This window comes from Ascaphus truei, chromosome 5 (assembly GCF_040206685.1).
Source record: "Ascaphus truei isolate aAscTru1 chromosome 5, aAscTru1.hap1, whole genome shotgun sequence".
In the NCBI taxonomy this organism is placed as follows: Eukaryota; Metazoa; Chordata; class Amphibia; order Anura; family Ascaphidae; genus Ascaphus; species Ascaphus truei.
The window spans coordinates 294,591,635-294,617,684 of NC_134487.1; the positions used below are offsets into that span (position 1 = coordinate 294,591,635).

A 26,050-nucleotide genomic window follows, 5' to 3' on the forward strand; every position below is an offset into this window, starting at 1 on the left:
ATAATACAGTCTTGCCATAACGCTCATGTTGATTTTGTCTCGTGTCCAATTTAACTTTGACATAAAGATTCCTTTCAAGGCGAATACACACACTTTTAAAGCAAATCTTCATCATTGCTGTCCAACAGATGTGTCATAATTCACACCTTAACTGCTGGAGGATGCAGCAACACATTGGGGTTTTTCATTAAACTGCGACGGGGTTGAATGGAACGGAATCATATGAAGTCTCCCACTGACTTCAATAGGCGTTTGTGCGATAATGCCCTAATCAGTACCATCACAGTATAATGAGATACAAAACGTTGCTACCCCCTCCAGTACTGAAGGCGTTGAGATGCACTTTTAAGCCTACAATTGAAACTCTATTAAACATAATATGAAATATAGAATACATTATGCTTTTGCTATGAGCAAGTATGCAACAGGAAAGGGCAGACACAATTTCAAAGCTACAGTGATCACACGTCAGATTTAAACAGCGTTTAGGATACCATAATTGTGCCATATTAACAGTCCTTGGAAACAAAATCTCCACTGTTTAGTGGTTTAAACTTTGTAGAAGATCAGTGTGGTCAGCAAATGTTGCTTAAATTAGCCTGCGTTTTGAATTTAAAACAGTATTCTAAATGGTAATCCATTTGCTTTGAGTTCTTGGTATTAGGGGCTGTAACTGAAGTGGCTATGATTGATTGATTTACGCTTGCACAGCTCAGTGTAAATGAGGGAGGTGTTAACTTGTGTGGATCCCGAACAGGTGACAGCAGCCAACATTGACGCCAATAATTTTAATGTCATTGTACAGAGATTGTCGAGGGTCACAACTCAAAAAGGTTTTACTTTTGACAAGTTTTAGGCCAGGGGTGGTTTACTCCAGTCCTCAAGGGCCACCAACAGGTCAGGTTAAGGATATCCCTGCTTCAGCACAGGTGGCTTAGTCAATGACAGCCACCTGTGCTGAAGTAGTGATATCCTGAAAACCTGACCTGTTGGTGGCCCTTGAGTACTGGAGTTGGCGTTAGGCATTGTCGTCATGTATTAATGTGCAAGGTCACGCATACTGGGTATTTTGGTTGTGCAGTTTATAGTACCACGTCCTGGCAATTCCTATTTCTGCCAATAGAAAAGCAACATCCCAAAAATCCTACTTTTAGGAATGCCACTTCTTGAATGGCAAATGGTTACTAGCAAATTAAAAAGGAAGGCAATGCTATGGGTCAAAGATACATGATCCTTTAAAAGACAGTCTCTAGTGGGGCTTTTTTCTATTCAAACCATTTTCACAAGTAAATTACCATTCTGAAGCAGACAGAAATACATCTTTTTTTAAATATATGTTGAAGTACGATGAGAGGAATGCAAATTAAGGCCTCGTCTATCACACGCTTTGTAAACTTTTTGGAAGAGGTTGTGTGAAGACTAGCTAAGGCTTTGCAGTGATAAACAAGTCATTCATATTCATACCAGGTATTAATTTAAACAATTTAGTACACATTCTGCACTCCGAAGACTAATTTTTACTTAAAGCTTTTATTGCCTTTTTTACTCCTTTGTTAACAAAATGATTAAAAACAAATCTTTCAGTATACAGAACTAACTCGAGAGGCCAGAGTAAAACGAATTACCTAACAAACGGCAACGTTCGAGTTCTATAATGAGCAGCAACTTGGCAAAAAAAAATAGATCCGTGAAAGTGTCGTCTTTTACTCCTCCTTTTTCTCAAGTAGAATTTTGTGCAACTCATCCGCATCCTCGTTGGTCTTCACCCTTATTAACATGGTGACGGGGACAGTTGGGTTTTTTTCATCAATTGGCGGGTTTGGAACACAGACTATCATAACATTGTTTTTTCCTGTTCTTGAGCACGGCATAGATGGCTGGACCAAAACATTCAACAATATGTTTCCTAAAATGATATAGATTTAAAAAAAAAAAATTATATATATTAGCAACATTGCTACGAAGCACAAGTTCAAGAAACTAACTTTTAGCCCGCAATTTACACACAGAAATATGGCCTAAACTCTTTAAAAACCGTTGCAAAAGCAGCAATCTGCATTTTTTGAGGACCGTAACTGAACCAATCCAAGCGACAAGGGGCCCACCAGTTCCTGAGATTCAATTGTGAAATTCCCTTGTAAGAATTCTTATCTGGGAGAAATATGGCCAGTGGGTCAGCCTCACTGTGGCACCAATAAAAATTTGTTGACCTTGTGAGACCGCAGCTTCCTACTGGGTGACCCCACAGCAATCTGTTTTCCTGGCAACTAATGGCAATTGGGGGGTCGATGAAGCTTTGAGTGCCCTGGCTCAGCCCCACTATAACATTAAGTCAATTTACTTCCAGTGTACCAGTCAGTTTTACAAATAAGCAGGAAAAGCTTCACATGAAAACACCCAGGGGACCGGAGCAAGATTAATAAAAAAGTTACAAAAAAAAAAAAATAAGTTTATTGAAATACAGCACTGTCTCCATACACGTGAATTTTGAATGAGTTTTCTTGAAAGCTAACCCTGTTAACAATAAATTGAAAATATCACTTGGGAGGTATGAGCACAAGCTACTGATCTTCAATGCTAAACTGTGCATTTTAGTATTCCATCAATAGCCAGCAAACATTGCATATTAACCATGACAAATGCCACCCACCACACTGGTCCCACAGGGCATCAAAATGAAGTCCAGGTCTAATACAGAAGTGTCAAGAAGACCAAGAATATTTTTTAATAGTGTAAATTCTATCAACCGAGTTTGTAAACATCACATTTCATCCCCTTCAATAAAAACCAGAAGGAAATACAATGTGGCCGGAATTTATCATCAACATCTTTAAATGACGGAAGGGCCCAGTAATGCATTCTCCAGTGATTGTAAAGTTGGCAAAAACGGAAAATTGCAATTGACAAATTATAAAAAAACTAAACACAAAAAAAAACAAAAAAAAAAAAAACACTCATGTGATTAGTTTGCATGATGGTAGATCATGCTACATCATTCCCGTGATGTATGCCCCTGAACATATGTCTCATATGAACTAAAGAGGTGCAGAAAATGCTAAAAGGAATTATAGTAACCCAGAGGCATTGTGTTTTTAGACACTCTAAAGAGTATAGATACACATATACGGCCATTTACTTGAAGTTACAAAGCAGGTGCAACAGCTTTAAAAAGCATCAACCGATTATGCTGCAGCTTCCTCGCTTGAGATTTGATGGCCATTTTGTTTCCATGGAGGGCAATTTCACAGGAAAGTATCTTGGAAATCAGGGATCCCTAGAGCTGAAAATAGCACTGCTCGGTGGAATCCCCAACTCGTCCTGTGTTAAATGAGCACAGCAGATCAATATACTGAATAGAAAAATATGTGATCTAAATGCAGTATTAGTAGTGACGAAGTTGAGACATTAGGGGGTCTGGCATAACAACATAACAGCATTTAGGATGAAGCCATTTTGTGTGAATATTTCAATCCGCCATCTTGTCTTGTCTTTGTGAGTCTAATTTCTGTGTTTCATTTCTGTATAAACAAATGTGTGAAGCACAGGAATGGAATTTTTGCTCCTAGCTAAATTTATTGACTCTTCCTCATCCAATCAGCTTCAAATTGAAAGTGTAAACAGGCTAAAAGTTATGAGAACCCATGAGATAAGCTTAGATTCTTGCAGTAGAATTTATTCTCATAACATATTGCTAGGCGACAGAATAGGCACATCCCATTTAACCCCAGAATGGTTTCTAGCTGACAGGTAGTTATACAATATTGTTATGTATTACAAAATGACATCAACTTTAATATTGTTATGTATTACAAAATGAGGTAATGTTTAGTGACGTGCAAGCCCCCCCATAAAGGGGTGGAGCTTTAGGATTTAGGGTATAAATATATGGCATATCGTGTTATTATTTAGAGAGCTTTTGTTTTGAAGCTGTCTCCGTTGTGCACTTGACTTGAATAAATTCACGTGTTATTCCGTTTCAAAATAACCTCATACTGTGTTTTTTATTTACGCTTTCCACAGATGGCGCAATCCGAAATCGGGACTCAATATCATCGGAATCGAGCACCCGGATGAATCACTCCTCCATCACTCAAACCTGAGCTCACATATGAATCAAGGTAAGGCTACCTGCATTTTTTAGACAAACAGCCTGATTAAATAGTTTTGAGTGGTGCGGGGAGCTGATTTTTGAACGGTGTCTTATCTGATGTGACGAGTAAGAATCCCTAGCAGTTTCACGTGAATTTATTATTCTCTGTTCCTGTATTCATTTTAAAGTGTAAGAGTTGTTAAGAGTTGTTAGGGGCTAAGGTAAGAGTCCCGTTAAAGGTTTTGGTGATGAAGGTGAGTGTTTGTGTGCTTAAAGGGATTGTTTTCAGACTGTCCTGGGTTGTGATAAATATTTTTGTTGTCTGAGCAGGAAGGGTCCCTGATTGTACATTTGCTCTGTTTTGTCATTTACATACCAAGTGAGTTCATGGAGATCTGGTTAGAAAGTCTTATCTGTATCCATGTTATAAAAGTATAAGGTTTATCAGGACTGGGTTGGACCCGCTGAAGTGATTCAAGTTTTTCTTTGGTATAGTTATGGTGAGAAAATGTGATTGGGGAACAGTCTCGTGACAGGTCCTTATCTGCATATTTACACTATTCAGAACAATAACATGCCAAAAGAGTTGTACGTAATCAGCTTGCGTTGATTATTGTAACGCTAAATTGTACAGGTCAATTAACAGTTGATTGCTGTAGCCGAAGTATTGTACAGGTCAATTAAATTTGATTTCTGTAACCGAAGAAGTATTGTACAGGTCAATTAAATTTGATTTCTGTAACAGGGGAATAATGGGAAACCAAAAATTCTCAAAGGATTGTGTGTCTGCAGACGAAAATAATAAAGAATGAATACAGAGAACAAGAAGAGACAATATAAATATGTTTTGTTGGCCAATGAAAAATACATGCAAGTTCAAATGAAAAATACATGCAAGTTCAAATGAAAAATACATGCAAGTTCAAATGAAAATACACATGCAAGTCCCAGTGAAAAACATGCCACCCCAATGAAAAAAGTTTGTTTGCAATAAATTACTATTGAAGGGAGAGTGAAACTATGAGTAGCCGCACCGGTTTTCTTATTCGTAAGAATGCGAACGCAAGGGCTCATAGTGGAACCTTCTAACTTTCAGTAATCCCTGTGTGTCTGTGGTAGTATAAATCTTTGGATTTTATGAGGTTTTTGTGGCAAAAGTCAAGCATGGCGTGACCGGCTGGCGGACACCGCAGAAATCAGTTGTGAACGTATAAGCTTTTCCTTCCATTTCCCCACATGCAATAAGTGGTTATAAATCATTTCCTGATATAAACTCAAGTTTCGGTGCCGGCAAGTAAAATTGTTGCGCCCTTAATGGAGAGTGGTTAGATGGATTTGATACCCTAATGAATTTTTCCTGAATGATTACCTGTGTGAAAGATAAACCATGCTAAGTATCACCTGTGTGCACAAATCACCATCCAAAAACTTGCAAGTACGTACGAAAACATGAATATTTTTTGCTCACAATGAAATCAAATGTCTGCAAGAAAGAGAATCAAAATCGCAGCAGCACAGAGCGTGCCCCCACTTTTTTCTCCAGCGCGAGGAATGTGCTAAGATACGAAAGTTTAACTCAGAAAGCTCCGGAGCATCAGAGTAGTTTTAAAGTCAGGTTATTTATGAGAGTAAAGAAAGAGAAGGGAACTTTTATTAATAGTTGCAGGGTGAAATTGTGTGGTAATAGGGGAGAAAAGGTTTTCTTTTATTTGTTTGTTATTTTTGTGATGTTGTATGGCTGTGTATGAGAGAAGTTTTTTGTATTGTGTGTGTTCTGTATTGTGTGTAACGAGTAAAAACACATTTCAATTTTATTTCTATGGGATAAGGATATGTTTGGGAATATTTTGTGTTTAAAAATATGGGTAAAAGCTCATAAGCATTGTTTGAAGTATATATTGTATTGTATGTTTTCATGTATAGAACGCCATTAATAGGCTCAGCGCTTCACAGGAGTGGTGCATGTCGTAATCATATAGTTATCAAATGGTAAAGGTAAGAGGTCATAGAATAAGTGATCCAGACATAAAAGTAAAAGTTGAGCAAAGAGAAGTCACTGCTCTGAGGAGCTTACAATCTAATTGGTAGGTAGGGAGAGCGTACAGAAGCAGTAGGCTTTGATTAGAAGCCAGGAGAGGAATTTCAGGAGGGGAAACGCAGAATCAGAGTTTTAATAGTTGAGCAACAGAGGAACAGGTGTATCTTTGTGATATTGTGGAGGAAAAAGTGACAGTTATAGAAATGTTGTGAATGAAAGAGGAGAATATGAGAGAGAAGTTGGGAGTGATCCCTAAGCAGCGTGCTTGAGCTACTGCATGGAAGATTCAAGAGTAATGTGAAACTAGATAATAGGGTCAGGTTTGGGAGGAAGTATGAGGAACTCTGTTTTTGCCATGTTAAGTTTAAGGCAAAAGAGGGTCTTCCAGGATGAGATAACAGAGAGACATTCAGAAACTTAGGTTTGTATGGCAGGTGTAAGGTCAAGGGTTGAAAAGTAAATGAGGGTGTTGTCAGCATAGTGGTGATATTTAAACCCAAGAGATGTTATTAGGTCAATTAGAGAGAGTGTGTACAGAGAAAAGAGAAGAGTGAGGTCCACAGAGGCAAAAGCTGCAGAGAGTAATAGGAGCAGAGTGCAATGACCTCTGTCTTGGGCAGCATGTAGTTCATGAGTTATTTTAGTGAGAATTGTCTCCGTGGAGGGAGCAGTGCAGAAGTCAGATTGTAGAGGGTTAAGGAGAGAATGGGTGTGAGAAAATGGAGCAAGCAGGAGAATGCAAGACATTTTTGAGTCATGGTATAACTATTACATGTTTGAAGGAGAATGGAAATGTAGCAGATTAGAGGGAGAAGAGGAGATCAACAGTGATGGTGACACTCTTTTGAGACAGTGGAAAAAGAGTCAAGGAAAGCAGGAAGAGAGTAGGAAGCAGAAGTAGGATAGGAGGAAAAAGAGGGAATGTTCTGGTGTATGGATTCAACCTCTTGCTTAAAATAGTCAGCAAAGTCCTGAGGTGAGATGAAGGAAGAGTTAATGAGGGTTAGACTTGTGAGTGTTGACTAATGGAGAGAAATAGGTGTGTGTAGCTTGAGAAAGGACAGAATTGCAACAGGATAGCATAAATTTGTAGTGAATGAAGTCAGTGAAACTATAAAAGTTCAAAATAGAAAGCATTAAAAAGAACTGAGTGGAGGGAAATAGCATGAGCGTGTGGAGTTATTTGTGTGTTAAGAAGTTATATAAACCATAGCTATATAAAAGCCCGTTGGTTAATTTTTGAGAGGCCATAAAAAATGTAGTTCTTAGGGCTCTGGATAAAGCTCCATGTATTTAAACTTTAAGCAAAAGTTCCAATCCAATAATAATTATTTTTCAGGAAGAAGCCCGTGGTGTGTCATTATCTTATCTTTTCAGGGTCAATTGGCGAAACGCCCAGAAACAAAATGGCTCTTTGCCCGGAAACAAGTCTTATAGAAAATATTTTTTCTTTAGTCAGATGATTATGCAGAGTGTCTTTAAAATGATAAAGCTGACCGTGTGCTCAGCACTGTGCAAAGAGATTATATAAAGCAAGACATTAGTGTGAAGTCTTATACAAAATCATTTGTCTATTTACTGAATATGTGATATATTTTATAACTTTTAACCATTTATTTTTCCACAGGTGTACAATTTTATTATAAGCAGTAGTTATTGTTAAAATATTTGTAGAATGTTTTGCCAAAGTGGTGCATTGGGAGTCACCTCTCATTTTTGGATATGTTCTAGGTATAGAGTTAAAGGACAGGTGATATATAGTGGCAAATACAGTTACATAAGTGAGCAGGGTATATATTATATGCAAGGCATTTCACATTTTTAGCAGAATAGTTACAATGGAGTGTTTGGGGTGGAGGCCTGACAGGAATTGGCTTGGGGCATTTGTCTTAGTATAGTAATTGTTTAATTGGGAGTGAACACATTTTTGTCCATGACTTTGGATAGTAGTGTATTGCAATGTATGACTTTATATATATAGCGTCAAAAATGTTCTCCGCACTTCATAAAGAATACAGTAGAGGGAATTATGATAGAATAGAAAGTGCAGCAAAATCAGACAATAGGAAAGGAAATCCCTGCCCTTAAGAGCTTACAATCTAAGGTTTGAGGGGAATTTACAGAGATAGCAGGTGAGGAAATAAGTGCTGTAGATGGCAGTGCTTGGCCACAATGGGTGTGGTAGGAGTGACTGTGTGTGAAATAATAGCCATGAGTGCAGGCTATTGGGATGTTTAATTTGTGGGGCAAGTTTTAAGGTTAGTTAGTATTTTATGAAAAAGGTTGATACCATTTGCATCGGAGGAGATAATAGTGAGGCATGAATGAGGGCAAGTGTGTATTGGGAGAAGAGATATTGGTCTGTAGTTTGAGACAGTGTTTTTGTCCCCACTTTTGAAGATTGGGACAGCTCTGGTAGTTTTCCAGGTCTTAGGGATATGGCCTGTAGACAGGATAGAGTTGATTATGGAAGCAATTGGTTTGACAATGACTGAGGCCCAAAGCCTTAGGAACTTAGATTGTAGTACAGTAAAGTCCACATTAGCTGCTTAGTTTTAAATATTAGGAGCATTAATAGGAGATACCTCTGTCTATATGCGGATGTTAAGACAGTAGTCAGTAGTTCAAAAGAACAAATTAAGGACCATCTATTGGTAATAAAACAATTAATAAGTATTGTATGCCACTAATATATTTTTTGAGTCTCTCTAGGCATAAGGTATGATAAAAGTGCACCTACACGAGACGAAGTTAAAGGTCAAGTAGTCCCTAAACAAGCATGCTCTTCACCCCAGATGAAAGGGCCCGTACTAACCACCAATACAGCAATTAAAGTGGCAGAGTTCTTTCCCTGGACCCAAAGTACAGTAAAGCTCATTCCAGCTCCACCAAAGACCAAAGTCATCTAAAGCACAGCCGCATCAAGTTAACGTCTTGCCGAGTCAAAACTCTAACCGTTAACCAACGAGGAAAATAAGATACCAGGCACAGGCCTGGTCTTATCAGGAACATTTCATTTTTTCAAAAACTCAAAACATTCTATTTTTTAGAGACTCAATATTCCTGATTTCTATCAGAACATTTCATTTTTCAGAGACTCAATATTTTTATTCTTTAGAGTGTGTTTAAGTTAGAAATTTAAGGTGTATGTAGAATTGAGCCTTGATGGGAGGATTGGTTTCCTGGAAGCGTGGCTTGTGAAAGCTCTTGTATGTGTTTTGGCAGTACTCTTCACTCTCTATGTATGTGTCATATGCAGCAAAACTTTGATCCAGAAGTGTGTTGCACCTCCAACGAGAGGAGGGGGTCACCCAGGGGGTGTGTCAGCCACAAGGAAAGGATCATAAGTCAGCCATGTTGACCATCGCAGACATTGTCTGTTCTGATATTCAGAGTGAATGATGTATACAATGCGTGCAGGGGTGAGGATCATGCATTTCGCTTCCACAGATACCAAACCCCTTCAATTCTCAGTAATAGATATGATGATAGAGATAGATGCAATTTCCTTTATCTAGCAACTGCATATCCAAAGAAAGGTTGCTTGCATAAAATAAGGTTTTTAGTATTATGTGTATAATTTCTGTATTTTCCCATTTTTTAAGGGAACCTCTTTAAAGGGTGTATCACACACTAGGAACAAGAATCAATTTATGGGTCAAGTGTCTCCACCAACCAATGAAACCTGTGTAAAAATGTATGTTCAGTCAGATAACAATTTACAGGAAGGATGTGGCCTTAATTTTGCAGTTTTTAATTTCATCATTAAACCAAGAACAGGTTCAGATCAGGCTTATGGCCTTACAAAATAGAATGGTTTTAGATTATATTTTAGCATCAAAAGGAGGTGCATGTGCCCTAATTAAAGAACAATGTTGTGTTTTCATCCAAGATCAGAGTGGCAAGGTACAACATGAGTTAGATAAGATAGGAGAAATTCAAGAAAGACTTAGGAAGGAAGGTGACACAGACTGGGACCCTTTGGGGCTGACTGGATTGGTGGGATCACTAGGAGCGAAATTTTTGAATGTGTATGATTGTGATACTCGTTGTCTTCTATGTTTGTCAAAGGCATGATCCACAAATATGCAACCCCCTCTGCAGACATGATGCCATTGTTTGCTGAACCAATCTACAGCAGTCCCTTGAAGACAGAAGATGCCAAGTACAATGTTCTAACTCCGGAAAAGAATTTGGCTATAACGCCATACGAGACTATGACTACATTTGGCAGGCACCCTCGTGCACTGTCCTATACCCTCAAGCAACATTATGAAATGATGGAGCACCCTTGTGCCTCCCAACGTGTTTCTGGACTAAAATCATACCAATAATTCTCAAAAAACAATGTTTTAAAGAATCAGAGGAGGGACTGACGAAGTTGAGACATTAGGGGGTCTGGCATAACAACATAACAGCATTTAGGATGAAGCCATTTTGTGTGAATATTTCAATCCGCCATCTTGTCTTGTCTTTGTGAGTCTAATTTCTGTGTTTCATTTCTGTATAAACAAATGTGTGAAGCACAGGAATGGAATTTTTGCTCCTAGCTAAATTTATTGACTCTTCCTCATCCAATCAGCTTCAAATTGAAAGTGTAAACAGGCTAAAAGTTATGAGAACCCATGAGATAAGCTTAGATTCTTGCAGTAGAATTTATTCTCATAACATATTGCTAGGCGACAGAATAGGCACATCCCATTTAACCCCAGAATGGTTTCTAGCTGACAGGTAGTTATACAATATTGTTATGTATTACAAAATGACATCAACTTTAATATTGTTATGTATTACAAAATGAGGTAATGTTTAGTGACGTGCAAGCCCCCCCATAAAGGGGTGGAGCTTTAGGATTTAGGGTATAAATATATGGCATATCGTGTTAATATTTAGAGAGCTTTTGTTTTGAAGCTGTCTCCGTTGTGCACTTGACTTGAATAAATTCACGTGTTATTCTGTTTCAAAATAACCTCATACTGTGTTTTTTATTTACGCTTTCCACAGTAGATATCTAAAAATACTCACAAGAAGCTGTTAATATCTTGGACCAGGGGTGGCCAACTCCAGTCCTCAAGGGCCACCGACAGGTCAGGTTTTAGGGCTATCCCTAATCAGCGCTGATGCAGGCATATCCTAAAAACCTGACCTGTTGGTGGCCCTTGAGGACTGGAGTTTGCTTCCCCTGCCTTAGAGTAAACACATCACTACAGTACCTACGCTCCAAATTTAAAGTGAATAAAATCACGTATTTTATCCCCAAAAAAGAATTTAATACAAAATTTGGAAGCACTAATGTCCCTAAAAAGGAACAAATTATTCTGACAATTGTTTTAGAGCATGTTCAGTGTTCCTTAAATGCACGAGGAAAAGGTTTCCATTTTGACAGCAAGTTTATGTAAAATTATATAGTTTAGATTGAATCAAAATTACTCACCTAAATTTGTATCAGCTCGAATCAACAGCTGAGTCTTTTGATTTCCTACAGGCTTTAGATGCAGTGTACCGACACCCTTCTCTTTAAATTCATTATCTTTTTTGTAGAAAAGTTTGCACCTAAAATAAGAACAGAAACTGTCAATTAATGGAAACTGTGAAACACAAATGCATTGATATTTGCACATTATATTAAGACATCGCAATTCTGCATGTTCAAGCTTCCTCCCTCAGGTCATCCCAACTACATCTTCACAAGATCAACCTAGAGCGATCATTGGTTACATTTCTTCTAAAATAAAGTCTAATGAAACAGATTAAAAAGTAGAAGTAAATATAGTAGGTAGAATTATGCTTGTATAGACAATTAAGCCATTCAACTATAAATATGCCTAGCAAGTAAACATGGTTAAAAGGCAGTTTTATTTTCAAGATCTACAGGAGATTTAGTATGAAAACAAGCTTAATTTAATTTTAAATTCAAGATGTTTAATTCAGGTCCAAAAATTCTTAAAAAAAAAAAGTATATATTTCACATAGGAAAATATACTTGAAACCAATATTTCTTTAAATGAAATAAAATGTAAATTAAAGGCAATGTAGAAAGGATAGAACAAAGATGCAGGTTGCGACCAGTTCTGAGCAAATAACCAGGCTAAGCAGTGACTAATCACTAATGCTTAAACTGGGTGTTCTGGGCGCACATTCCAAGGCACATGTTTGCAAATAACTTGGCATAATGTATGTGTGTGGATATTGAATATACATGACTAACTTTTTGGAGTAGAAGGCATTTTCTTCCTTTACTTCGCTGATTATAGCTTTGGGTGGCTCTTCCTCGTCTTCAGCCCCTCCTGTTTAAATATTAAAACAAACATATAAAAAAACAAGAACAAACAGTGCAGTTATGCATTCAGGGGTGCCTGACGCCAGTCCTGAAGGAGCACCAATAGTGCAGGTTTTTTTTAAGTAAACCCCTGCTTGAGCACAGGAGGTTCAGTAAAAAGGATTGGGCCACCTCTGCCTATGGCCGAGTTCATAGAAGGACAGGCCGTGCTGAGGTGTGCGGACGCTCAGCGCTGAGCCCCTGCATCCTCAATGATGAGGTCTTGAGAGAAGGGCTCACGCGATAGTCCGCAGGCGTGCTGACGAGTTGGAGTTTTCAGCCGAGCGCCAAGCTGTTTTTCAGCATGCTGTCGGCTGAAAACCTCCAATCACAGCACAGCAGTGTCAACGTCACGGCGGCGCGGGCGATTGGCCAAGCGACGTCACTGCCCCGCCTCCAACCACCTCCCCCCGGCTCCGATCGCGCCCGCTGGCTCAGCGTCAGCGCGGCTCGGATCGCCTCACCCTTCTATGGCCCGGGCCTAAGAGAGGAAAGCCTTAAAACCTGCACTGTTGGTGGTCCTTGAGGACTGGGGATGGAAACCTCTGGATAGATCATATAAATCCTGCACCCTTCCCAATTCTCCTGGAAAATTTCATAAGGATTTATTTACATTTTGCTAATTATTTCTATGAAACAAAACCAAATGAAAGATTTGTATGAAATGCAATAACAAAAGCGAGTTCACAAGATTGCCTATTTGACCATTATCAATGCATAATTAGCCAACACATTTGGGCAACAGTGCATACTGCCAGTTCCCCCTTTCCTACTCACTGATGCCTTTGCTAGGACTAGAAACACAATTTGGACTGAGATTCGGTGGAGATAAACAAAAACAAAAAAACACATTTTGGAAATATCTGAAGGGGAGGCTCTTATTAAACAATGTAAGCATTAGACATCTATTTTACCTTTTTCTTCATTGCTACCACTTGATGTTTCTGGTGCTCTAATGGAAAAAGATGATGTCGCTGGTTTGCTCTGATTAGCTTCTTTGCCAAACAGCCCAGTGCCCCCCGAGGAGAAGGAAAAGCCAGCCGCAGTCCCAGAACTAAGTGAACTGAACGCAGAACTGTCAATTTTCTGGCCAAAATTAAAGTTAGGTATAGATGGGGTTTTATTTTCCTGGGCAGAATGGGCTTGCTTATCTGATGTATTCACTCTGCTACTGAATGAAATCTTTAACCCGGTCTCCAATTTGGGAGAGCCAAATGTTAGAACAGGCTTGGTTTGGGCCGGCTTGCTGGAGTTGCCATCACTTTCAGACCCACTATCAGTACTGTTTCCATACTGGTGCTCAATGCTTGATAAATGTTTCCCATAGTCCCTAAAGATTGGTGTCAAATCACACAGAGGATTTGTGTTCACATGTTTCAGAATCCAGTCACGCACAGAGTAGTTCAGTGATGTTAGCTGTTTATTGTAGTCACTGTTGCTGCAAGACTTTTGACTAGAGCCAGAGGTAGATAGAAGCCTTCCGCCATTGGATTTTGCACTGCCAGAAGTTCTATCCATGATTGTGGAGGAAGGACCATTTGCAGAGAGAGATCCTATTAAAATGCAGAGGTATATCTTAGTGGAAATTATTCTAAGAATGACAGTAGAACATGCTTTAGGCAGCTGAAAAAAAAATAACATAATCGTGGTTCCCATGCATTTACTTTTTTTAAACCAATTTCTTGTGAAATCTGAAAATATTGTTACCACTAGGAAAAACAGCACTGGGAAGCAACCCAATGATTATGAAAGATATGCATTAAATAAAAAATAAATAAATAAAACACTAAACAAAACCCACCGAGTGTGAAATGAAAGGAAACAGTGGCTTTGTGACAAAGCATGTTTCTATTGCTGTTTAGAGAGCTGCTAAAAAAACACCTTACTCCATAGAATGAAATTAGAATGCCAGGCTAAAGAATGCGTAGATGGAACAGTCATCTTGATCAGGGGACGCCAACTCCAGTCCTCAAGGGCCACCACCAGGTGCTGCTTCAGCACAGATGGCTCTTGTGCTGAAGCAGGGATATCCCCAATACCTGCCCTGTTGGTGGCCCTTGAGGACTAGAGGTTGGTACCCCCTGCTCTAGATACTGGGCAGGGGGCAATATTCAAAAAGCTCCATTACCCTGTACTTTATAATGTAAGTTACGTGGGTAAACGCACTTTAGGAAATGTACGGAGTTAAACCTCATTCATTTCACCCCGGGGAAATCTACTTGCAGAGAGCCTTACCTTGGAAGGTAATGCCAGTACTTCCTGGTTCTTAAATCTACTGCAACACGCGAGCCAATAGAAAGTGATGACAAATGATGTCGCTGCTTCCTATTGGCTCTAATGTGAGCTTTAAACCTCCATATTGTCTACCTAGCCAGGGATGGCACCTTTGGTGGTAAATCTCAGGAAGTAGGGGGTCCTCGGAGCAGAAATTAACATGGTACAGCTCCAGAGACCCCCTATTTCCCCACAAAGAAGAAAAAGAAAAAACCCAAGGTTGGTACAAGAAACAAATTGCTTTTCATTATGCAGACGTGCTTATTGCAGGTATACAAAAACTTACCAAAAGAGGGCTTGGTTTCTGAAGTCGATTTAACATTTGTAAACGAGAGACTACTACTGGAAGTGCTACTGGTTCCATTAGTCAGGCTTTCCAATGGTTTCACTCCAGACCCATTTCCAAACGCAGAAAATGCACCTCCAGATGGAAGCAAACCTTTAAACCCTTTAAAGGCTCCACTACTTTCAGACTGAAAAAAATAAATATATTTTCATGCAACAGATACAGACAATAGGTTCTTTTCCTAATGCTATTAAAAGGACCAATACATTTTAAAAACCTATTTTGACATTTAAAAGTGCATTCAAACTGGTTAGTCAAAATAAAATTCAGAACACTCATATTTACTGCTTATTTCAGGTAGAAAGCTTTCTGGAAGCCAGAAGAATTTTAGGAGCTGGAGAATTGGAACAAAGTGCAGGCCAAATAAGAACTGCAAAAAGTTCAACTAGGTACTAGAGAAAAGGTTACCTATGCAAAGCACCAGAGTATATGTGATTTCTATGGGTATCAAATAAAACTTCACTTTATTTGGACTTTACTTTAAAATAAATGGCATCATAATGCTGGGAATATACAAACCGTGAAATTAAATGTCTAAAACACGAGGTATTTAAACTAATCAACCTGCTTGGATCTGATTTAGGACTTGGGGTAAAAGCATGCAAAGATAATTGGAACACCTGCAGCCCAAATGTTTGTTTGTAATTATCCAATGCACCCTTTAAATATCAACAGGGTTCTTATAAATAATTGAAACAAACTGCAGGTAGTGAAGACCACTATAGTACGTTAGAGATTGTAGTTGTTGATCTATAACGTGCTTCTGAATGATGAGTGGTTTAGAATAGCCAATACATAGTGTTAACACATGATCAACATGTTAGCACAGAGCATGTATTACAGGCATAACTAGTTAGAATACCACACTTTAGGAAACAAATTGTATCCCCAGTGTCTTTTCTGTGGTGACTACCTCCTGTTATCAGTGGTACTCAGCTTAGGACATCTAAAGCCGTCTAGTCCCTATGTGTAGGGTTACTGAACATCTGTTAACCTAATACATATAATGCTCTGAATTTTAAACTATAGGTCTCTTGGATTGCCTCTAACTTAACCAATAGTATTCTATCCAGTATTCCACAACAGATACCCATTATGTTAAAAGTGCCTTTTTTGCAAAAACTGCTCCTGTGAATATAATCAAGCTGAAAACAGGGTGTAGTACAAAGCTGTATTGCGGATTAGGTAAGCGATTCATCTAATACTTAAAATAGTACCACGTTTAAGGCACACCACTTTTAACTGGTATCTAGTTTTGTAAAGTGTCATGAATAGTAAATGAATGGAAAATAAAGCACCTATTAGTACTCATTGAAATGTGTTTTGCCAAGGGTTCCAAATGGTCCACATAGATAGCCATTAGGTTAAAGTAAAGTAACTTTTTGTAGCATAAAAAACTCACGTGAGTAATCATGCACAGAACAAGGCCTAGTACAAAACTGCCTTGCTGATTAAGCAAACATGTCATCCAACACTCAGGGTAGTACCACATTTAAGGCACATCCCTTAACTGCTATCTAGTTATGCAGAATATGAGAATGTAATCAGCAACTTATTGGAAAATGAGTCACCCAACAATACTCCTTAACATATGTTTTGCAAAGGGTATCAGTACACTGTTTAATGTTGTGTTAGCCCATTTTAGGGCTATAAATCTATGCTAAAAAAAACAGAGCTGAATGCTCCTGATAGCAACAGTGGAGTTTAAAGTATTAGCTGTATTGTGCAGAGGTCATTTTAGACCCAGTTACCAACGTGTACATCAGGCAACTTTCTCAAGCACCACAGAGCACCTTGCTGCAGCAGGCTAAGCAGCCGGTTCACCAAACGTACGTTTCAGCTTTAGACACACCTTCTTCCGGCACATGAAATCTTAAATACACCGCTGAAAATACTAAGCCTTACAGTCACTGGATATTAATATGCAAATTGTTTAAATTCAGCAAAATAGGTCTTCACTTACTTCACTTCCAGCGTTTCTACGCTTGGCTTTTTTGATAGCTCTATTCTTCAATACGTCTTCACTTGCCACAGAAAAAGTTCCAGCCTATTGAAATCAAGTTAATATTGTGAAACAGGAGATGGGGGAGGGAGAATAAAAAAAATAAAAAATGTTTTACTTTCCCTTTCCGGTATTGGCAACATTAGGATGTAGCAAGTCCTCCACTTTGTCATTAACAGGCAATGGGGGATCCAATTTATTTATAAAAATGTTTTACCAGGAAGTAATATACATTGAGAGTTACCTCTCGTTTTCAAGGATGTCCTGGGCATAAAGTTAAATAAGCCCTTACACGCACAAGAAAGTGATGCAGCTGGTAGAGAACTCCTTTACATTTGGCAAAGGTTCAAACACCAATTTTAAATCATTTTAATATTTGTCGGTTTCTTTTGTGCGCCCAAATTTGCTGTCACAGTTAGTATAAAATTACCATTCCTAAAAATTTAAATCCTAGGGAAGTTAACAAACACCCATAAATGAAGTCTTTCCCATGCAGAGATGTAACTAGGCAGTAAGATGCAGGCTGCCTGGGAATATAGTATTTTGAAAAACTGGAGATTAAAAAGGACCAGTCCTTTTCAGCAGACCAGACCAAAGCATGGTTTTGTTGTTTAAAAAGGTCCTGTCACGACAGCCAATACGAAGCCGGAAGGGATGATGTCACGGCTTCCTATTGGCCTGTGTGAAGTGGGAGCTGTGAAGCAGTCATTTTGAGTAGCCCAGCCGGAACCGCTGCAGGCAGCCCGTATAGAGTTAAGTATCTCAGGAAGAAGGGGGCCCCTGGAATTCAGCTCCAAAGACCCCCCTACTTCAATATATATCTATAGCTGCCTAAGACATGAAAATGAGCACAGTAATATTTCCATTTGAGATAGCTAGATAGAGAAAGTATACAAGAAAAAAAAAGGTTTAAAAAAAATAAATAAACATTTCCCGCCCCTCACATACAGTACAAGGGTGTTTCCAAAGTCTCACTTGCATTGCCCCACACACAACTTTGTCTGCCACTGAAATATCCCCCATCATACTACTCCATCATTAACAATCATTTTACATTTCCCTCTAACGCAGAATATATTTACAATAAACTATTTCTACAATTAGACAAAACGGTGGAAAACCCCTAAACCAGTGCTATAGGGTCTGCAAAAACCATCCAAAGTGATATTAATCACTACGTATTTGTAATCCACAGTCGATATTTGTGTCAGAAGCACATTTGTTGGTATATCCAGGTAAATGAATGTGTATTGGTAGATAAATGGTAATTGAGGCTCTAACATGAGGGTATGTAATGAGGTAGAAATGTATGGGATGTCTAGGAAACCGTGTGAATGGGGATCCTGACCCCTAGATCCAATAATACAATAACCCTTAGAGCTAGACCACGGTTATATAAAAACTTGAAAATCCATGATATACAAGTCACATGTCAATCAAAATAAAGCACTCATGACCTTTGTTGTCAAGAATCCTGGAAAAGGCGTGCTCTCAGCCCGAAATCAACATGAGAAAGGTTCTCCCAAGGGGGAGGCTATTGGCAGTGCACTGCGTGCCAAATAGTGCTGGAAATGTGTTCCAAAATGTAAGAAATGAGGACAGATTCTGGAATGCTACGTTAAAAGCTATTTCATGAACGAATTGCAACATGTAGACTAAACAAGAGTCGAGGAACCTGACGCATTTCGTGCAATCATGAAACGTGTTAGATGTTCCTCTCAAGCCTCTTGTTTAGTCTACATATTGCAATTTGTTCATTAAACAGCTTTTAACGTAGCGATCCAGTATCTGTCCTCATTTCCTCCATTTTGGAACGCATTTCCAGCACTATTTGGCACGCAGTGCACTGCCAATATCCTCCCCCTTGGGAGAACCTTTTTCATATTTGCACAAATAACAATGTTTGTGAACAAACAGTAAGAAGCTTGCTGCCAGCTTCCTGAATCAACTACTAAAATACTCTTCTGTACTTACATCTTCACACTCTTCCTCCTGATCCCAGTTTCGGTCAGTCAGCTCTTTATCAGCAAGTCTTTTAGCCATTTTGGCAACACCTAAAAAGATAGAACACAAGCAAGTTAGAAATTAACCAAGAAAACTGCACTCCATGAAATGGGATATTCTACATTTAATCATGTACAGTACACAATTGTAATTGAAACCAATATCATACATCCATACAACAAACAAACCCCATACGTACACAAACCCTAGAAGTGGTCAGATGAAGGTTGCTAAAACAGGTTTCTAATTTCCAAAGCTTTCACATGCAGGAAGTATTCAAATAAACTGGTAGACATCAAGAAATTTATTCTGCAAACTCATGATTTTCACTGGATGAAAAATCAGTGTAAAAGATCAATTCTGATTTTCAACCACTTTGTGATATAGACCCGCAATACTGCTTTAACCCATTCAGTGCTGGAAATGCAAGCAACATATTGAGGTATTCATAAAAGTAGTGCACAATTGCATATTTGTTAGTATCTACCAGGATAGGAATATGGCAATATGGTAATGGAACATTAATTGTAATTTTTTATTTTACAGTACAATATACATTTGCAGCAAGTGTACATAAGCTGTCCAAATATTCTAAGAACATATGTAATGCTTCAGAAATCTTATAAGGCCGTGCTTATACCAGTGATGCTGCGCGCCACCTGAACAAAGGAATGTACTCCAATGCAGATGCACATAGCTCGCATGTGGCGCGAGCGCTACAGAGCGACCGCACTTTTCCCGTGGAGATTAATTTTTGAACTTGGCGCTCTGTGGCCGCGTCACGTGAGCGGTTCAGCAAATGAAGGCAAACCGGCCAAGCCTCGCACTATTGATGTCATGAGGGAGGAAGCGCACTGCTGGACCTAGTATAATCAAGGCCTAAGATGAGAATACAAGTTGAGAAAAACAGCGGGGTTCAATTGTCATCTATACCCTACCAGTTGGAAGCACGCACCAGCAGGCAGGCTGCATCAACCAAGTACAAACATTTGAGATCATCAACTCTACTCACTGGGATGAACTTTGTTTGACACACATTATGCTCCAGGGGGGAATGCCTGTAGAATTGGTGGAGAACAGGCCTTAGCTGTCCTCACAGGCAGACATTGGCTCTATTACCCACCTGGTCCAGGCATCTATACCTCCCCCATTTTTGAGCTGTGCATACTTGGATTTACATTATAGGAATCACATTCATGTAAACTACTGTCTGTCTTCAACAATCCTCATTCATGCATATCTAGCTTCATCCACTACTTCTAGGTCATTGGAACTTGGTTCTTCTTTTCGTCTTGAAATCAAGGCCTAAGGAGAAACAAGCGAGGTTTAGGCCTTGGATACAGGGCAGACGCGCGACAGAGCGCATGGCGTCCTGCGCACCTGTTGCTCGAGCGATGTATGGACTTTCATTTTCGCACGATGGGGACGAGTGGCCGTGATTGGTTGAAACGCCCACGTGACGCCGTCATGCAAAAAAAAAAAAAAAAAAAACAATCTACATTTTTAGTCGTCTCAAACCGGTGCCGCACAGTGGCGCGCACTATGGCCAGCCTCATAGAAATGCTGCATGTTGATCGCACCGTCGCACGCACCATTGCTGCGGCCTTAGAGATATATACAATACCCAATAAACACCTCACCTGTTTGTCCAATACAAAGTATCACTGTATGTACACAAGATTACATCAGTAGCAAAGTGTGGAAGTATGCTAGGTAGCGATACCTTTTTATGTATTTACACACAAAAGCTCATTAGGCCGAGTCCCCGCTGGCGCTGAGCTCACCGAGCGGGCGGCGCTTGTCGCAGTTACTTGTATTGTATGTCTTTATTTATATAGCGCCATTAATGTACATAGCGCTTCACAGTAATACATGTGGTAATCGAATAAATAACAGATAATATAAATAACAGATCATGGGAATAAGTGCTTTAGACATAAACATAACATTAAGGAAGAGGAGTCCCTGCCCCGAGGAGCTTACAATCTAATTGGTAGGTAGGGAGAACGTACAGAGACAGTATGTATGCTCGGCGCTTTTGTAAATAATTTTTTTTAACTTTTCCGCTTGCTCAGATAGCCCGCAATTGCATGACCCCCCTCTCCCCTGCGCGCGCTCCCGCAAGTTGCAGGACACCCGGCGCTCATGCTCTAAGCATGAGCGCGCTCAGCGCCAGCGGGGACTCAGTCTTAGAAAACAAAAACTTTAAGGTGTGCCCAAAAGTAAACACCTTCCAGTTATAGCCGTATATAACATCAAACAAAAAGATACATGAGAACAAGCGAGATTTAAATCAATATATTATGAATGGAAAAATAGAAGTGAACCAACGTTTTAGTCCAAAGACGGTCCATATTGGGACCGAAACATCAGTCCACTATACCTATTTTCAATGCATAATATACACACAAAAGTGCATGGAAGAGCCAGGATCACTTGAGTCCAAAATAGCATATAGGAAAGAAAGAAGCCACAGCATTCCTTGATATGAATAAAAGTTTCAAGTCGATCAGTATGCAAAAATCGGAAATGTGGGAGACGTTTCAGACCCAAAGATAAAGGACGCTTGGGTCCGAAATATGGCCCGCTTATGTGACTTTTGCATACTGATTGATTCAACTTTAATTAAAAATAAATTAAACAAACTTATTGATCTCGAGGAGTGCTGTGAAAATATAAATATATATATATATATATATATATATATACATACACACACACACACACACACACACACACACACACACACACACACACACACACACACACACACACTACCCCCCCCCCCTCACATGTGAGAACTGAAAGACTCCACGTGAGGGAGACCCGGCGCTCCCTTTCCCCTTCCTGTCACGAGAGGCATACAAAGCACACCTCCGGGCCGGTCCCCACTCCCCGACACCGGCCCCGCTCCACGGCACTGGGCCTGTGTCACCGGGCAGGGCCTGTCCCCGCTCCCCGGCGGAGGCCGGTATTACCGGGCAGGGCCTGTCCCGGCTTCTAGAGCTTTCCATCCCGGCGTAACGGTTACCTCGCTGTGCCCCGCTCTCTCTCGCGCACACCGGGGTTACTCTGCGTCACCAACTCCTCGGTGCCGGTCTCCTCTCCCCCTTCCTATCAACGTCTCCGCATCCTACCTCCGCTCGGTGAGGCGGCTTCAGGCGGCCATTTTGTAAAGAGCGCCGAAGCCGCCGAGAGCGAGTCCTGGCAGCGCGCGTGCGCAAGGCAGGACGGCGGGATGGGGAGATGGGGGCGTGGTCAACGGTCAACGGTGACGTAACAGTCCAGAGCTCACTCATGAGTCAGTGGTGTGTGGTGACGTGTTGCTGCTTGGAGCGCATGCGCAGTATCACACTGTTAAAGCTGCAGTTCAGTCTTTTTTTTTTTTTTTTTTTACATTTATTTTTTTACTTCAATAGTTTCATGTGTGCAATCTCTAATTACCTAAAGAACTGTATAGCTGCAGCTCAATTCGTTTTCCATGTATTGATAGGTCGAAATTTGGTGACATATTAAAAGCTGGCATTTGTTTATAATCTGCTTGACTGGCAGTGGAAGCTCATGAATATTCATGAGCATTCCTGCACTGACAAGTGCTAGAGGGAGGGCAGGGCTGACAAAGGGGTGTGCCAGAGCTTGTGACAGGACATGAAGGGGCAGTGCCTTAGCAAATGGCTGTTAAAATAGAATACAAGAAAATTGGTCTTTCAAAGTTGTTTTTTTTAAAACAGAAAATGGTAAAAGTATTTTTTCTTACTACAGAACTGATTTATTAAAAAAAACAAACATGCAGGATATTGACTGAACTGCAGCTTTAAGCTAGTCTAGAAACAAGAGACCCTCCAACAACAACACAAATTGCATAATGGCTAACTAACCCCAGGCAGTGCAGTGGGTTTCTGAGCCTGTGTGGGGACTGCGTAAGGGTTCAAACTGCACCTTAGGCTGCGGCCAGGCAGGGAGCGGGCACTTGTGCGCGGTGATGTCGCGCTCTGCTCAGCTGGGGCGATTTGTGGCCGGCTAGGTACGCGCGCGCAGGGGTACGTGTCGGGGAGCGCGGCTATGATGTCACAGAGCTGGTTCGCCCTCATTGAGCGAACAGCTCACGTGACGCGCTTGCGAGCGGCAAATTCAAATTTGCCTGCTCTAAGCGCCAAGCGGGCGCAGGCGCTCGCTCACACTGGCCACACACATTGCCGCAATGTGTTTCATCGTGGCCAGCGTGAGCGCGCCTGCCCGCTCAGCACCACCCTGGCCGAGGCCTTAGGGTGGGTGGTATAGCTGTCACTTACAGCAGGAACTTCCAAAGTCGCTGCCCACAATGCTTTGCATCTACACTGGCGTTATGGGACGTGACTTTCGATCTCCGGCAGTGAGTGACAGCTACACCCCCCCATTCTGCCTGCTCACACTGAGGGGCAGTTTGGGGCCTTATTAAGCGTGTGTTCCCCCCACGAGCTCTGGACAGTATACTGCCTGGGGTCAGTCACACAGGTTTGATGGCGACAGTCTAAAGTAGGCAATAACATTTATTCATTAGGTTCGTGGAGCAAATATTTTCGAAACGGGGGGGTGCACTGTCTAAAAAAAGGCTGGGAACCCCCTGCACTAAGGAACCGGAGATGTTGGCGTGCGTGCAATTTACTGTGGAAAAGATCACACTACCAGTCAATGTGTATTTGGGGATTTATTTGTACATAGTTACATGCACACAATAAAAATGTTAAACCACAGATCATTATCAGATCAGCCATCAATCTCCCAGCTGCTTTAATAGGTAGAAGGTATAGATCTTGCAGACTACTAACAAAAGTTACAGGTTCATGTCATAGGTACAGAACAAAAAAACAGGTTATACTACCTGCTAAATAAGTACAGTTGAAGGATATGGAGTAGACAGTATGTATAGAAGCTAAACCCTATAACATTGGGCACATGAAAATAGGTACCCTCTGTCGGTGGCGGTTACAGGAGCATATAGGCAAGGCTTTTGAATCTTGCTAAAGAAACCAACTGCATTGATATGGTTTTTTTTTGTCAGCTATTTGGCACGGTCACTTTAATTTCAGTTCTCGGGACTGCCTTTCTGTGTGTGTCTGTGTATTAATGCAATTTTTGCATGAAATGGATGCTATGAAAGGCTTGTTGGAAGTAAGTGACACAAGCATTCTAGTGCAGCGGTCCCAAGCCTTTCTTACATTGTGCACGCCCTGCTTTGTTCTTCGAATCCCTAATTAATCAATCGTATTGCTTAGTAATCAAACTATTGCTAACAAACCTGTGTGAGCAATCCCAGACAGAATGGTGGCCTGAGCTTATGGGGGGAACATGCTTAAGAAGACCCCAAACTGAATCTCTGTGTATGCAGACAGCATGGGTGGTACAGCTGTCATTCACTGCGGGAGTTTCCAAAGTCACGTCCCATAATGCCTTCCCGCTGTGGATGCAAAGTATCGTGGGGAGCGACTTTGGAAGCACCTGGTTTAATTCACTGCTATTCCCCCCACCCTAAGGTGCAGTTTGGGGCCTTAGTAAGTGCGCAGTCCCCATACGGGCTCAGGAAGGTTCTCGGGGACTGTATTTGGCAATCGTTTACACGTCTATGAATGTACTCTTAATTGTAAGTGTGCAAATGCTTTTTTATTGATGCTGTAATATACTTTGATACTGATCTCCGGTGCGCTCTGTGTCCTTTCTTTCATATGTGTAGCCCTGGGCCCCTTTGAGCACCGCGACCTCCCCGTTACCTCCGTTGCCGGGCGCGATGCTGCGGGCTGCTCGAGCCAAGCGGCAGCACCGCCAGTGTGTGTGGAGGGTGGGGGCCGAGCAGGGAGCGCTCCGGTTACTCTCCGCTCTACCACATTTTAATCTGGTCTGTAACTGTAACATACGCCTATAATATATATTATCTGTAACTGTGCATGCAATGTCTTGTATATAATGTATAACCCTGTTCACTTATGTAACTATGTATTTGTAACCATTTATTCTTTGTCATCTTAACTCTGTGCCCAGGACATACTTGAAAACGAGCGGTAACTCTCAATGTATTACTTCCTGGTAACACATTTTATAAATAAATAAAATGTGATGTAGGATGACTCTGCAGATGGGATTGCCACTCCCTTGTATGTCAGTGATGTCACCATAGGGAGAGAGAAGGGTATATATAGCTCCACCCAATGTTCTAGAAACAGGTTCTTCGGAGTTTAGACTGGGGCCCTCCCTGTGAGTCCTGTAAATAGGTTTGTGTGCGTTTAGCTAAGTGTATTAAGAAGTGTCCTGTCACCGTTTTTTGTTTTTAGTTAGGAAACGTGCCCTTTAAGTAAGCGCCATTAGTAAGGATCCGACATTGTTCTCACTCTCGAAAAGGAGGAAGCATGCTTTTAGTTAGGAGTTCTCTGCACAGTAACTCTAGGGTATGTTTGGACCAGGCCTAACCGGAAGGTCCCTAGTGCAATCCTGACCACATAGATATGGAAGAAGTATGCGGTACCTGCTTTCATGTATTCCATGAAAGGCCCATCCGATATGGGGCATTACTAACTCTATGCAAGAGACTTGTATCCTTTGCTATGAGTGACAAGCCAAGTACATCCCCAGCATAGCGGTGAGAACTACCAGTGGGATGAAGTTCAGAGTATTTGGCTTTATCACAAGTTTCTGTCAATACCTCTGGAGCCTTTAAGACGGATGTCAAATAAAATGCCTTTTATGTTTTAGAAAAGTTCCTGGCGCCCATAATTTTTCTATCTGCTTATTCACGCCCAGCCTGCGCCTACCCAGCACCCTCAGCAGGTGTGAGAGACTGAGCAATGCCATATATATAGTAGTACTGATGTGACCTCCTCTGGAGCTAGGTATAGAGAGTTACACGACTACAAATGAGTCTGTGTTTATTTACTAAATAAGGCCCTAGTCACTTAGCTGCTGCGGCCGCCTCCTTGCTGCCACCCCCCTCCTCCTACCGAACCGCA

The 26,050-nt window shown here is 40.7% G+C and overlaps 1 protein-coding gene across 2 annotated transcripts; it reads right to left on the minus strand.

The window, feature by feature from the left end:
* Nucleotides 1–1,511: 1,511 nt before the first annotated feature.
* Nucleotides 1,512–22,302, minus strand: NUP50 (nucleoporin 50). Of its 2 annotated transcripts, none has more exons than XM_075602754.1 (8): nt 22,105–22,300; nt 19,044–19,123; nt 17,031–17,114; nt 15,008–15,194; nt 13,362–14,000; nt 12,337–12,415; nt 11,563–11,681; nt 1,512–1,906 (listed from the first exon to the last, which is right to left on the minus strand). In XM_075602754.1, the coding sequence occupies exons 2-8, from the start codon at nt 19,110–19,112 to the stop codon at nt 1,704–1,706; spliced, it is 1,380 nt and encodes a 459-aa protein (XP_075458869.1). In that variant the 5' UTR covers nt 19,113–19,123; nt 22,105–22,300; the 3' UTR covers nt 1,512–1,703. The 2 variants fall into 2 exon arrangements, with proteins under 2 accessions (XP_075458869.1, XP_075458870.1); XM_075602755.1 differs by lacking the exon at nt 1,512–1,906 and adding an exon at nt 1,932–3,318 and having other exon boundaries at nt 22,105–22,302.
* Nucleotides 22,303–26,050: the final 3,748 nt, after the last annotated feature.